We start from the raw sequence: 14,435 nt of genomic DNA, 5'->3' as shown, positions 1-14,435 counted from the left end.
GAGTCTGTTTAGGTGCTAGATGTTGCAACTTAATGATCTCGGCCAATAATGGAGAATGAATCCTGAGATTCGTATTAGCAATGATATTGCATTTCGGAACTATAGAAGAAAGAACTGGTTCAGGTACAGTAGAAGGTTCATATTGGCGAGATAATGCATCGGCTTTAGAGTTTTTAGAACCAGGTCTGTAAGTCAGTACATAATTGAAGTGAGTCAGGAATAAGGACCAACGAGCTTGTCTAGAGGATAAGCGCTTAGCCTCCCCAATATAGGACAAGTTTTTGTGGTCCGTCAAAATCGTAATAGGGTGTAGGGTCCCCTCCAACAAATGTCTCCACTCCTTTAAGGCTTTAATGACTGCTAACAGTTCCCTTTCCCCGATGTCATATCTGCTCTCAGGCCCAGAAAATTTCTTAGAGAAGAAACCACAAGGGTGTAACGGTTTATCCACCCCTAACCTTTGAGACAGAACAGCCCCAACTGCTGTCTCAGAGGCATCGACCTCGAGCAAGAAAGGCAGAGTCGTATCAGGATGGACTAGAATGGGAGCCGAGGCAAAAAGTTCCTTGAGAGTCTTGAAAGCACCCAGAGCCTCCTTAGACCAGAACTTAGTATCAGCCCCTTGTTTGGTCATATTGGTAATAGGCGCAATGATAGAGGAGTATCCTTTAATGAAGCGCCTATAGTAGTTGGAAAAACCAATAAACCTTTGGATAGCCTTGAGTCCTTTGGGCAAGGGCCAGTCTAAAATAGATTGAAGTTTTACAGGATCCATTTTAAAACCTTCCCCAGAAATCACGTATCCAAGAAAGTCTACCTGAGACTGATCAAAACTGCACTTCTCCAATTTGCAATATAGACCATGTTGCAGCAGCTTGTGTAATACCTTTCTGACCTGTCTATGGTGAGTCTCAATCTCCTTAGAGTGTATTAGTATGTCGTCCAGGTAAACGATAACACAATCATGCTGAAACTCCCTAAGTACCTCATTAATCAAATCTTGAAATACTGCAGGAGCATTGCATAGTCCAAATGGCATCACAGTGTATTCGTAATGGCCATACCGGGTATTGAATGCCGTCATCCACTCGTGACCTTGCTGGATTCTCACCAAATTGTAAGCCCCTCTGAGATCTAACTTGGTGAAGATTTTGGAGCCCTTAAGACGATCAAATAACTCGGTAATCAGTGGGATAGGATAGGCATTTCTGACAGTTATTTTATTCAAGCCTCGGTAATCGATACAAGGTCTCAGCGTGCCATCCTTCTTCTTAATGAAAAAGAACCCAGCCCCGGCCGGAGAAGAAGACCTCCTGATGAATCCCTTTTCTAAATTCTCCCGAATATACTCCTCTAGAACCGAGTTTTCCTGAACAGACAAAGGATATACATGGCCCCTCGGAGGCATAGTGCCGGGTAGAAGCTTAATCTTACAGTCAAATGACCTGTGTGGAGGCAAAGAATCGGCATTCTTCTTGTCAAACACTGCCCTTAAGTCTAGGTAAAGGTCTGGTATTTGTCTTTCTGTGGACTGAGTAGGATTCTCCGGTATGTTAATATTAGCTAATGGAGAAACCTTGCACAAACACCGATCCTGGCAGCCCTGGCCCCACGAGAGTATCTCTCCTAACTCCCAATCGATAATAGGGTTATGTTTTTTCAACCATGGGTACCCCAGAACTATGGGAACGGAAGGAGACGAAATGAGCAGAAGAGATAAATTCTCCACGTGTAGGATACCAACATTTAAATTAATGGTCTCACGAAAGATAACAGGGTCTAGTAGTGGTCTACCATCTATGGCCTCAACGGCCAAAAGTGTCTCCCTTAGCTGGGATGGGAAATTGTTCTTACTAGCAAAGGCTTGGTCGATAAAATTCTCAGCAGCACCGGAATCTATCAATGCCATAGCCCTTACTACTTCCTTCCCCCAAGTTAAGGAAACTGGTAGCAGAAGCCTGTGATCTTTATAATCAGGAGTAGAGGACAAAATAAAAACACCCAAGGCCTGTCCTCTAGAGAGACTTAGGTGCGAGCGTTTCCCGGGCGGTTAGAACAGTTCGAGAGTAAATGACCCTTGGCTCCACAATACATACACAAACCCTCTCTTCTCCTGTGCTGTCTTTCCTCCTCAGAGAGGCGGGTATACCCTATCTGCATAGGTTCAGTAAGCAAAGATATCATGGAGTCAGGACTTGGAACAGCGGGAGCTAACCTAAAAGAAGGTCTCTGGTTCCTCTCTCGAGTGTTCTGTCTCTCTCTTAGACGTTCATCTATACGAGAGATGAACGAAATTAAATCCTCTAAATTCTCAGGGAGTTCTCTGGTAGCAACCTCATCAAGGATTACATCAGATAGGCCATTCAAAAATACATCCATATACGCCTGCTCATTCCACTTGATTTCTGCCGCCAGAGACCTGAACTCTAGTGCATAATCCACCAGTGTTTGGTTCTCCTGTCTCAGGCGCAACAGTAATCTGGCTGCATTAACCTTTCTACCTGGAGGGTCAAATGTTCTTCTAAAAGCAGCTACAAATGCGTTATAGTTATAAACTAATGTATTATCGTTCTCCCATAGTGGGTTGGCCCATCTCAGAGCTTTCTCAATGAGTAGGGTGATAATAAATCCTACTTTTGCCCTATCTGTAGGATAAGAGCGAGGTTGCAATTCAAAGTGGATACTAATTTGGTTTAAAAAACCACGACACTTCTCAGGAGCCCCACCATAGCGTACTGGGGGGGTAATGTGAGAAGAAGCACCCACTGTGGCTACCTCTAGACCTGAACCGACAGGAGAAACAGGGGTATTACGTATCTCCTCTGGTGGGTTATTGGCACCAGCTAATAGAGCCTGTAGCGCAAGCGCCATCTGATCCATTCTGTGATCCATGGCTTCAAACCTAGGATCAGGAGCAGCCAGCTGACTGTTTGTACTTGCAGGATCCATTGGCCCTGTCGTAATGTCAGGATCGGGACAGGGATCCAACACGCAGAGTACAAACAGTAGCCAGATACGTATACCGGACCTTAGAATGGCCGGACTAACGTAAGTAGTACAGTATAGAATGGTCAAAGACAAGCCGAGGTCGAGGGTAACAGAAGACAGGTAAGCGAGAGACAAGCCGAATCAAGGGTAACAGAGATAAGCAGAGTAAGGTAAACAAGCCGGGTCAAAACCAAAAGGGATAATAGAATACACAAGCACTGAGTGACTAGAACAAGCTAGAACCACGACAGGGCAATGAGCTAATGAAAGAAGCTCTGTTAAATACCCTGTTCAGAGCAGTAACCACGCCTCCGAGGCGTCCTGATTGGTCCTGCAGCAATTGACTGACAGGTCGTTCCGGGGGAGTGTCCTGATGACTACTTCCTGCCTAGATGCTGTAAAAGGCAGTCACTCCCTCGCGGCCGGCCTAGCATGACCGGATAGACCGCGGGGAAGGGAGCCATCAGACCGTCTGCATGGAGGAACAGCTAAGTCTCTACCTCTTTCGGAGGTAGAGACCACAGGTACCCTGACATCCTCTTAGCCAAGGGTCTCAATATAGATATCTTTATGGGAGGTGTTAGTCTTCTCGCCTGGTAGTCTGGGACTTTCCTTATTGAACCTTATAGGGTGGACGGGACCTGATTTCACTTAGCTGCTTATTGCGGTTTGATTTTTGGGCACTTTACACAGTTTATGTATTGGTTTCTATCTTTTCACTCATCAGCACTATGCACTTTATTGCTCAATGGAAGTACTTGCACAGATGTTGGCAAGGGCGGACCATTGACATTTTGATTTGGATAACACTTAGAATACATCCGCGAGGATGCCTAGTATACACGGTGTTAGATGCACTTATCAAGCAGGTTTGATCCTATCCTGCTGGCCACGTCACTTTGGCGATAATCTAATTGGGAATGAATCTCTTCTCACCACAGTAGTGAGTTATTTTGCACTCCATAACTTCTGGACATTCACATTGGGATGATTCACTACATAGGAAGTGCACTGAGTATTTCCCTACAGTTGACCCGAGCGGTACTACTTTCTGATTTGATTATATTTTTTGATTATCTTTCACTTTAAGATGTATATAACACTTGGTACAATTGGGGTAGTTATAAGCATACAGGCTTCTCTTTATTATTATCTTAACCTTTTACTTATGTTTAAGTTTATTCTTGACCAGCAGATATCTACTCGTACTATTACGAGAATGTACCCTGATACCAGGATAGTGAGCTTTGTGCGCACGCGCTGTGCGTTCCCATAGTGATGGGAAACGCGATCTACCAGGAAGTAACTGGAGGGCAGATCGTTAGACGCGAACGGCGTCTCGATCTCCATAGTGATGGGCAACGTGATGAGGTCACTCGGATCACGTGATAGCGCGAGCGCTAGCCGGAAGGAGATGCTCCCCGGCGTCTGGCGATTAGAGGCTGGATACTATCGAAAACTAGTTAGCGTTACACCTGAAATGTGAGTTCCAATCTAATTGATGTTCTTATTTAAGCATTGTAATGTTCATTTATGTTTTGTATGCTGTCCTGATGAAAGCACACAAGAGGTGCTGAAACGTTGACTACGGAGTAAAGTAATATCTTTTTGTTTATTTGAAAATCCTGGGAGTGCTGGTCTTTTTTTGGCTTTATGTTTATTGTGCAACCAAGCACCGGGTTATAATCGTTTTTGGTAGGAGTGCAAGGCTTTTTTGCTTTTAGTATATATATATATATATATATTTATATATATATATATATATATATATATATATATACATACACACACCAGTGTGTGTGTGTGTATATATAATAATAAAAACAAATTTAGAATATATATGTGTGTAATTTCATTATAACTGTACATTGATATTAAAATATATATATCAAAATACACTAGGAATGAAAATATATATATTTCATACTTATTGTACATAAATATATTTGTGAGACATATATCATTTTTGTTTTATTATTTGTAATTCAGACAGCCACTAGAGGCACTTCCACAACACGGACAAAGTAAAACGTGTCCACGTTACGCAGCAGCCTGTAGGAATGGATTGAATGCAGTGCTTTCCTGTGGGGGAGCTAGGATGCATGGCAGAGCATGTGCATAAGGCCCTTAATGCTGCTCTATGCCTTCTCAATAATATCCAGGGAGGCACAGAGATGAGCTGCACCAAGGAAGACTCGGCGCTGGAAAAAGGTAAGTAAATCCCTTATTTAATAAGCTTTTATAACACACTAGGAGGGGCGACCTATAAAGAATAAAGGACAAGGGGCACGATAGCGTTATGAAAACAGGTTTGCATACCGAAGGCTATTGTGTTCCTTTAAGGTGCAAACTGTTGTTGTTATTCTCCCTACTGATTCCAATGTATGTAATGTTTACATTCATGAACATTTTCTATTCTCAGGAAGAAAGTTCACAAAATCTTTTAAGGGTTCGAAATGATGAACTGGAAGAAAGTAAAAGGGAATTATCTAGACTGAAGATGGAAAATTCAGATTTAAAGAGTTCGGTGGATCAACATAGCAAAGAAAATGCAATATTACAACTAGAAGTTTTAAATTTAACAGAAAGACAAAACAAGTAAGGGCACTTTTATTTTATTAGTATGTCATTATGTATGGGTAAGATTATATAGACGGTTATTCACTAAAGTAACAATTCAAAGTGGATTTCAAATGAAAGGCCAATATAGTTGAACTGTAAGGTAAAACTGACTTGGGGATTTCTCCAGTTCAACCATTTTACATTCTTTATTTTTTGCAGTGCATAGTAAAACATATAAGCATATATGGACATTTTTACAGAAGTACGTGTGACCATTCCGGGATCGGGAACATCAGAAAATGTCAGAATTACAGCATTTTTTATATTTATAACAAGCCAAACTAATCATGCCTAGGTGTTAAAGATAAAGAGAACCCTCGGTCTCGGGAGAAATACCAGACATGTGTGATAACAAGATAGTATTTGCAGGGAGGAACAAGCTAGATTAACTTGTATATGGTAAACCTGCATATAAAGAAACCACGGGTACCAAAGTGCTCAGGAAAAGATCATAAAAATTAAAAATGGGTAATGAAAGTAAAAAGAGTATGCAGTGTCAAGAAAAATAAAATAATAATATTAAGGTGCCTAGCATACTATGCTAATAATACAGCTGCTACCAACATGTAATGGAGCACATCACAGGTGATTGAACCGGAGCCTGGGTCAACCGATCCCCATAAGCGGTGATAGTGATATACGACCATATAGCAGTGTCGAACCAGGGTTTGCCTCAGGTTCCAGACCTTTTTGAGGGCCTGCAACCATGGACCACAAACCTGGAGAACCACAGGCCTCAAATCTTACCCTCGCCACGTGCAGGTAGAAGATCCAGATGGGAAATGCCTCTGTTGGCAGATGATCCTTGGTCTGCATGGTCACTGCAAGGAGGACGAACTATAGAGATAGTAGGCTATTTTGGGATGTAGTCATCCTTAGAAAGTCTTCTCCTCTGCAGTATCATATTTCCCCTATTGGTCTGTCTTCTGTTTAGACATAGATGCCTTGCTTGATTCCAGGAGTTTGAGCCAAAATATATGAAAGATCTCCTGCAAGAGAAGCAAAGTATAGTCAGTGTAGTATTAAAGCTGTCAAGTAGGGTCCCGGCCCTGCCTGTCAGACGAAAGGGCCACCACCATTTTATGGTCGATAAGTACCAAACAGATCAGTGGGGATTGGGATATCCCCCACCAGTCCAAGGGGGGGGGGGGTAGGAGTGCAGTGGTCCTATATTCCGGAGTAGACAACAATGAGTTAGGACGCCTCTACACAGCTCCACCCACAACAGGCCGCAAGCAGATTTCCTGGGTTCCACGTGGAGTTAAAGCACAAGAAAAGCCTCTAAGTGTTTTCCTACAACCCCAGACCTTTGTGACACACTTGAACTTGTAAAGTAGCTTGGTAGCCGAGGTTAGTAACCAAAAATCAGCAAAAGAATCAGGAGCTTGTGCGCCACACATGTTCTGGTCCGCCAGAAGGTCAAGCTTCACCCCTTCCACTAATTTTTTACTTACGTTTGGAATTTACTTTAAATTCACTTTTCAGTTCCAACAATTCTTACTTTAGTAAGATTAACACTGACAGGCTTTCCATTAAGTATATTATGAGGGGTTAAATCTAATGCTGTGTAAAGGAAGTTTCACATCACATTTCTTTTCCAATACGCTTTAAACGAGCTGTGATTGAAAGTGCTTTAAGTCTAGTATGAACTATAGCAATGTATTATTATTATTAGGTGATGTACCTGTCCCAACGAAACAGAAATGTTTCATCTGTCTTTTAGCTCATGTCTCCACCAATACTCCATGTTAATCAATGGTTGATGGCTATCAAATAAAGAACATACTTTAACTTTACAGGATTAATTGTTACTCCTTAGATTCTTGATGTACTTAGTTTAGTTAAAGAAGCTAACACAGAACTTATAAAAAAAAAACATTGAACAATGTTAAAAAAAAACAAAAAACAACCCCTCCCAAAACACTTAATTGAATCACTCGTCGGCTAGTCACTGCAAATTATTTTTAACTGAATTGTGCTGTCACAGAGGCAACCTATTCCATTTGCATATCAGGCATATTCCACTAACAAGGGCAGTACATAACACAATGCTGGCATGTCCCATATGATAGATATCTGACCATGTCATTCTTCTTTGGACCTTATCACTGAGATGTTGCTTGTACAACGCACAGAGGTCCACATCTGGATTACGCTCTAGGCTTAGAGAGACACTTGTCATCTGCAATGAACCCAAGTGTTCATAAATCCTGTTTTGGTCGATTTGCCTATAACTGCTAGAGTCTCCTAAGTCAAAAGGATGCAGGCAAAGTAAGGAATAACCCTATAATATATAAGACAACTTGTGTTTTTTTGTTACATTGTTGTGTGATTTTATTTTTCATAATTTTTTTTTTTTTTTTTACTTTTATGGAAAGAATTACCAAAGACCTAAGACTGAAGCAAAAGACTGAACTAGATGTCCCGAGACACAGTCATCAACAGGAAATCCAAACCCTGGTATCTAATTTCAGTAGTGCTCAAGCCCTTCTTCAGGCTAGAGTCATTTCCTTGGAAGCTGAGTAAGTGAAATTCTCAGGTGTTTATTGAGTCATGGCTATTGACCTGTGTCAAAATAACATTGCTGTCGATCAATATTTAGCAGTAATAGACTAGAAAAACAAACCTTTTGATGTCTTAAGCAGCAGAAGATTTGATACTCACATATATGCTATCGTATGTGTAGTTCCTTTAATTTCTGTTCCTTGGAGCCTTTTCATTTATGTCTGTCTCCTGATAAGCCTTCTCTAGGAGACGCCTTTCAATATATTTTTCTACATTTCCTCTTGTGTTCTCTGATGCTAAATTCAGTATGTTGACACAAGACTAATAAGCAGGGCTGGCCTTAGGCCTTTAGACGCTGTGTGATATAAATCTTCAAAGCGCCCGTTCCTGGTCACACCACTCCATACATGTATCGTCCTGGACAATTGCTGCCTCTTGAGTTTAGCTTGCCTGAACTAAAGCCAAGGGATGTAACAAAGTTTATTAATAAAAGTGGAAATTACTATGGAAATCTGCACTTTTTGCTAAATTAAAAATCGATGACACACTCTTCGTACATAAAGCAAGGTAAAGTGCTTTAGGGGCCTGGAGTGTCCAACTAACCATAGCCTCAATCTAATACAGTCTCATGATTGATTTCTATGACATAGACCCAGAAAATGAATGAAAACATGTCAGGGATCAAGCTGATGAGAATTTTTATATTTTCTTGACGGTTATCCTACAATTATGAACTGTTTAGATGAACGTAAATGTGTTGGACACAGGTAGATTGCGCATTCTATTCAGATAGTTTGGATGTTATCCAAAGGATTGCTAAGCATCAGACAAAAAGTGAGGAGTACGTTCAGATTCAATAATTTGACACTTTAATTATTTTAACAGGTAACAATTATGGTTTGTTTAGTTAAAACAGAGAATAAAGCATCATTGTGTTTTTTTCAATTTTTAGCTTAATTATATGAATTTGGAGTGACATTTATTACAACCCTAAACAATTGTTATATAAATATCTGGTTCTTTTTTTAAAGTTTTAATTGGACTCCCTTCTTATCCCTTAAGATTGTGCCCCCTAATTGTGATTTATCTGTGAGAGCTTCTTTAAAGTTTAACTCCTACAATCAGCTACAATACTTCTTTGATAAAATGAAATATATATCCAGCCTACACTATGTTTCTTCTCTTTTCTACACATAGCCTTAAAGATATGGAAGATCGATTTGCAAAACATCCTAGACCCGAAGATTTAAAGCTTATAAAATGTTTGCAGGATAAAATTGCTGAGAAAGATCAAGTTATTAAACATTTGTTGGTGAGTGTGTTATATTTTATGTGTATTCCATTTTGTTAAACTAGAAGTAGGGTATATTTTGAAAAGATAGATCTTTGAAGATTACAAGTGATGAAAGCAACCTGTAAATGTCTATGCCAAATATATAACTGCCAGGTCAATGCTGAGATATGTGTTGTCTATTATGACACTTGAAGGGTTATTCACAAGTGAGAATTGCCAGGAGTACAAAGTGAAATTCACAATATAGCCCAAAATAGCCGAATAAAAAACAATTTCCAATGTTATGTTTGCCTATTTTGACCTTAAATCTGAAATTCCTGGCAATTTGCACTTTAGTGAAAAACCCTTTTGGAGTTTATCCTTGGTGTTCTTAAACTATCCTGAAATCCATGCGTCTTGCAATATCAGTGTTTTGGGTATACATGTTCTAATCATACTGAGGCTTTTTAAAATAAAAAAAAGAGTTCTAGTAGAAAATCTAGACTTGTGCAAGGTAAAATCATTTGCTAATCAATTTGTCTTAAATTTGTTTGGTTCAGACAGAGTGAATATCATCCATGTGGCATTTTTGTTTGGTTCAATTTCATCCATGCAATCATTTCGGGAGAAACAATTTGGTTGAACCGAAAATTGGTTGCAGGTGGGAGTTGATAAATTTTTTGGGGGGGGGTGGACATCCCATTGCCACCCCCAACCCCATCATAAACAATGGGTGAGGGTTTTCAATATAGTAGTGGAGGGGGGGCATTCTGTTGTTCCTCTAGACAACCCATGCTGCCGTAGGCTTTTTTCTTTTTTTTACATTTTAATTTGATGGCTAGCTGGTAACCACTGCACAGCAGCCACATAAGTAAGCTCTCAGACCACCAAGGAATGGACTTCGAATCATGAAACAAACAAATCAGCTTGCCTGTTGCCCATTTTGTTTGTTTTGTAATATGTTCATATGGTGTTTGCACAAATCGCACAAAATCTGGACGGATCAGTTTTCATAAAACCAGAATGCACAAGTCTAATAAAAGCCTTGTTCGAAAATAAAAAGCATATTCTTGGTGTTAAAATGGCAAGAATAAACTAAACCATTTTTTTTTTGTTACAAAATTGCAACAGCGGATAAACACTGTGTTCGACTGAATGATGATGACTATGATTCATTACAAATGACAAATCATTTATTTGCCCTTCACATCAAAATGAGTGCAGTATATGTGAGAAACTAACCCTTAATGATAATTCTGAGGAGGACTTTATGGTATATGCTTAGAAATCTCATTGCAAATAATTGGGTGGCTAGAATTAGTCAACAGGTGTGAGCTACTTCTTTGTCTGGGCAGAGCTCATTGTAGAAAGCTGCAAATCTTAGAAATACGCTACAAACAATACTTCACTTTATTTTTGAAATTTTTTAATGCATGTTTTCCATGTGCATTTTAATGTATTATTAATATAATTAGAGATTAGCTTCAGTCTGGAGTGTCCCTTTAAACAGCATAAAGGACAAAAGCAAGCGTGCAGCATAGAAGCATATTATCTGTAAACACTACACAAAGATTTAAGACCGTGTATTAAAGAATAACAAATCGATGAAGATTTAAAAAAAAAACTACGTATTTATTTAATAACTATTATTGATTTTATTGCTTAATACAAAGAGAAGAAATGCAACATATAACACATATATCATACATTAAACTGTATATAAGGATAAAATAGATTTTTGTTTCTATACTAATATATCAGACCCTGTTAATATATAGCAAGTTATAGTGTGTAGAAACTGTATGTGTACAGGATGTAGATACTTTCTATTTTTTTCAGTACCTCAACATTTCTGTAAAGAATGAATAAATGGATAATAAATATTGTGCAAACTTGCATAATTGTAAAGTTTATGTTTGTCTAAACAGCAATCTATACTCGTAATTGCTGCTTTTTCATATGTTTGTGATAGCTGTACATCCCATGTTTCAATAAAAAATATTATGTTGATATATTTTTTTTTGTAACAAAATTTGCTTGGTAGTAATGGGGTTAAAATAATTACAATGTGTTTACCTCCTTCAGGAATTAAAAGAATATGATATGGAGGATGATGTTCCATTTAATTCAGAAACCCACAGGAGTCAGTCATTTTCTTGTAATGCAGGTAGTTTAACGCCCACATTAAAGGTAAACATTTTACCTCACTTTACCAAAAGTACAAACATTCTGTTTTAGGAGATATCTATGATTATTTCGTAGTTTTGTTCAATGGTTAAAAATATACGCATTGTTCAGGGGATATGCTACAGTCACATAGATTAACAGTGGAAATTTAGGAATGTATTGCTTCAGAACTTCATTTGTTCCCCTTTCTTTTGGAAGCAGAAAAAGAAGATTGGTGAAATCCCAACTCGTGTAATCAGTGTTCCAAACCTAGCTGCGTATGAGAAAAACCTTATGAATCATGATATTATACCACGTAAAATCATGAATCCAATAAGAAATTCTCCAAGTTTGGATCAAAGCGTAAAACATGGTTATCCTTTCAAACCACCAGCACAGCTCCTAAACATCATTCGTCCAAGCAGGCATGTATGCACTTTTACATTCAGAAAAAAAACGATTAAATGGTGGAATATCTCCCATGCTATTCTTATATAAAGAGGAATTGGCGCTATTCTTATATAAAAAGGAATTGCACAATTTTTTGATGAGCAGTATAAATAAAATAATTTGCCTCCATCAACTTAACCATGTAATGAACACCATAATTCTTTTGTTTTAACCCGCTTATGGCTCCATTTTTATCACTTTGTGAAACTTCATAGAGGCTGCCATGAATAATGTTAAAATTCAAACACCTTGAACTTTTTTTCATGTTCTTCAAACCATTCCTGAACATTTATTGCAGTGTGGTAGGGTAGGGTAGGATAGGGTGCATTATCCTCCTGAAATAGGTCACTACCTTTAGGGAACACCATTTCCCTGCAGGGGTATACATGGTCTGCAACAATCTCTAGATATGTGGTAGGTGTCAAGCTAACATCCACATGAATGCCAGGACCCAAGGTTTCCCAGCAGAACATTGCTCAGAGCATAACACTGCCTCCACCGGCCTGCCTTTTTTCCCATAGTGCATCCTGCTGCCATCTCTTCCCCAGGTAAACTACGCACATGCAACTAGCCATCCACTTGATCTAAAAGAAACCGTGATTCATCAGACCAGGCAACCTTCTGCCATTGCTCCATGATTCAATACTGACACTCAGGGGTCATCATTGGCACTCTGACAGGGTCTGCGGCTATGCAGCCCCATACATTGCAAACTGCGATGCACTGTGTGTTCTAAAACACCAGTAGCTCTTCTGTGCTCTTCTGTCTTTTCCCCTTGACAGGCTGCGATTGTAATGATATAATCAATGTTATTCACTTCACCTGTCAGTGGTATTAATGTTGTGGCTGATCAGTGTCTGTCTCGACACTCCTCCTGTCCCCCCATGGTATTAATGAGAAATTGAAAGGATTTAAGTCAATGTTAAATTAAAGATAAAAATAAATGTCCAAGGGAATTGGTGGCAATAAAATCTCAGTAGTTATCTGGCAAGATAAGTTGTAAGCTGTTCTGATCTGTAGAGTTAGGCAGGTCATTAGATATAGAAGGAACATGCAAACATTTTCTAACTTAACAAAATGTGATTTTGAGTTAGTTATTTTATTTTTTGTGTGACTAAATGTGCTTTTAATACATGTTTGTAGCCAAACTAACTAAATATGCTTTATAAATACATTTGTTAAACAAACACTCCAGGCACCATAACACCTTCACCAGAATTAAGTTGTTGTGATGCAGGCAGGTCTCCGGGCAACAGCTTATCTCAAGAGGTTAAACCATTTATCCACAAAGTCTTGAATCCTGCTCCAGCTCTGCCCACTTACTTCCTTTGTATCAGGAAGCCTCACACTGGGAGCCGCTGAGAGCATCAGCTGACACTCAAAGCCTACCAGTAATGCCCTATTCACAAAATGGACGGATAAAAATACATCTGTTTTTCAGTCCGGTCTGTGAAAGGGGAGCTGCATCTGATTCTGATTTATTCTGATTACGTTTTTATAGTGTTTGGAATGTCCCTTTAAAACGGCTTTTCCTCTCTTGTTACAAATACTAAATCTTAATTAAATAGCGCTAATATTTTTTTTTTTCTTTTTAAAGGCGAATTCACGCCAATGTTTCTTCAAAGGCAGACTCTTCAGATCAAGAACCCAAGAGGCCTGAGTGGTTCACAAAATATTTCTCATTCTGAAAATATCCAAAAACAAAAAAACCAAAAGATGAAACTGCATAAATGCATTACTCACGTTGCACTGTTATAGATACTGTATTATAAAAATAACAATTCTTATATTAATAAAATATTCCTGTAATTGTGTTTTACTTTGTTTACAGAATATTGATGCAAATAAAACTGTAATACATGCTGCTAACTCTTTCTTTATTAAAGCAATGAAACCAAACAGAACATCTCCTTATAGAAGAGCAATTTCATCCAATATTTTAGGTTTAGGTAATAAGTGATCATTGATACATTTTTTTACTGATTGATTTGATGACGGTTTTCCACACTGGAGATCATGATAGAAAACCATGTGTCAAATCCCTTTATAAGCTCTTAATCCATGAGGTGGACTACTATGTGTTATTGGCATGCGTTTACAGATGCTAGAACTCCTCTTCTATTTATTAAGCGGGTTAACAATGAAATTCATGTGCATGCACCCCACTCACTTGATGATCTATTTTGGAAACCAAATACCACGAACAAACCTGTATGCCAAATCATACTAGTATGTAGCAGCTCTGTTATTATTAGATAATAAAAAGGAATGTACTTACCTCTTGCTCCTGATGCTGGTCCTAGAGTTCCAAATTCATGATTTGGCAGACAAAACAAAGTGAACCACAGTTTCAATAAACCGTTTTAGTAATGCGAATCCTTCGATGTGCCGGTTTATTCAAACATAATACGAGTTGGAAACTCGATAAACT

General features: G+C 38.8%; 1 protein-coding gene across 5 annotated transcripts in view; it reads left to right on the top strand.

The window, feature by feature from the left end:
- Positions 1–13,839, top strand: part of FAM184B (family with sequence similarity 184 member B) — a 49,138-nt gene extending 35,299 nt beyond the window's left edge. The window contains exons 5-10 of one of the 5 annotated variants that reach the window (XM_063457816.1): positions 5,411–5,586; positions 7,989–8,132; positions 9,313–9,427; positions 11,474–11,578; positions 11,774–11,979; positions 13,602–13,839. In XM_063457816.1, coding sequence (XP_063313886.1) covers positions 5,411–5,586; positions 7,989–8,132; positions 9,313–9,427; positions 11,474–11,578; positions 11,774–11,979; positions 13,602–13,692 — 837 coding nt within the window. In that variant the 3' untranslated portion in view covers positions 13,693–13,839. Of the gene's footprint in view, positions 1–5,410; positions 5,587–7,988; positions 8,133–9,312; positions 9,428–11,473; positions 11,579–11,773; positions 11,984–13,601 lie in introns of all 5 variants that reach the window. The other 4 variants (XM_063457818.1, XM_063457817.1, XM_063457820.1 and 1 more) reach the window with 4 other exon arrangements.
- The last annotated feature ends 596 nt before the right edge of the window (positions 13,840–14,435 follow it).

This window comes from Pelobates fuscus, chromosome 6 (assembly GCF_036172605.1).
Source record: "Pelobates fuscus isolate aPelFus1 chromosome 6, aPelFus1.pri, whole genome shotgun sequence".
Classification (NCBI taxonomy): Eukaryota; Metazoa; Chordata; class Amphibia; order Anura; family Pelobatidae; genus Pelobates; species Pelobates fuscus.
Note: the sequence above shows the minus strand (reverse complement) of the source record. Positions and strands in the feature narration are given on the sequence as shown.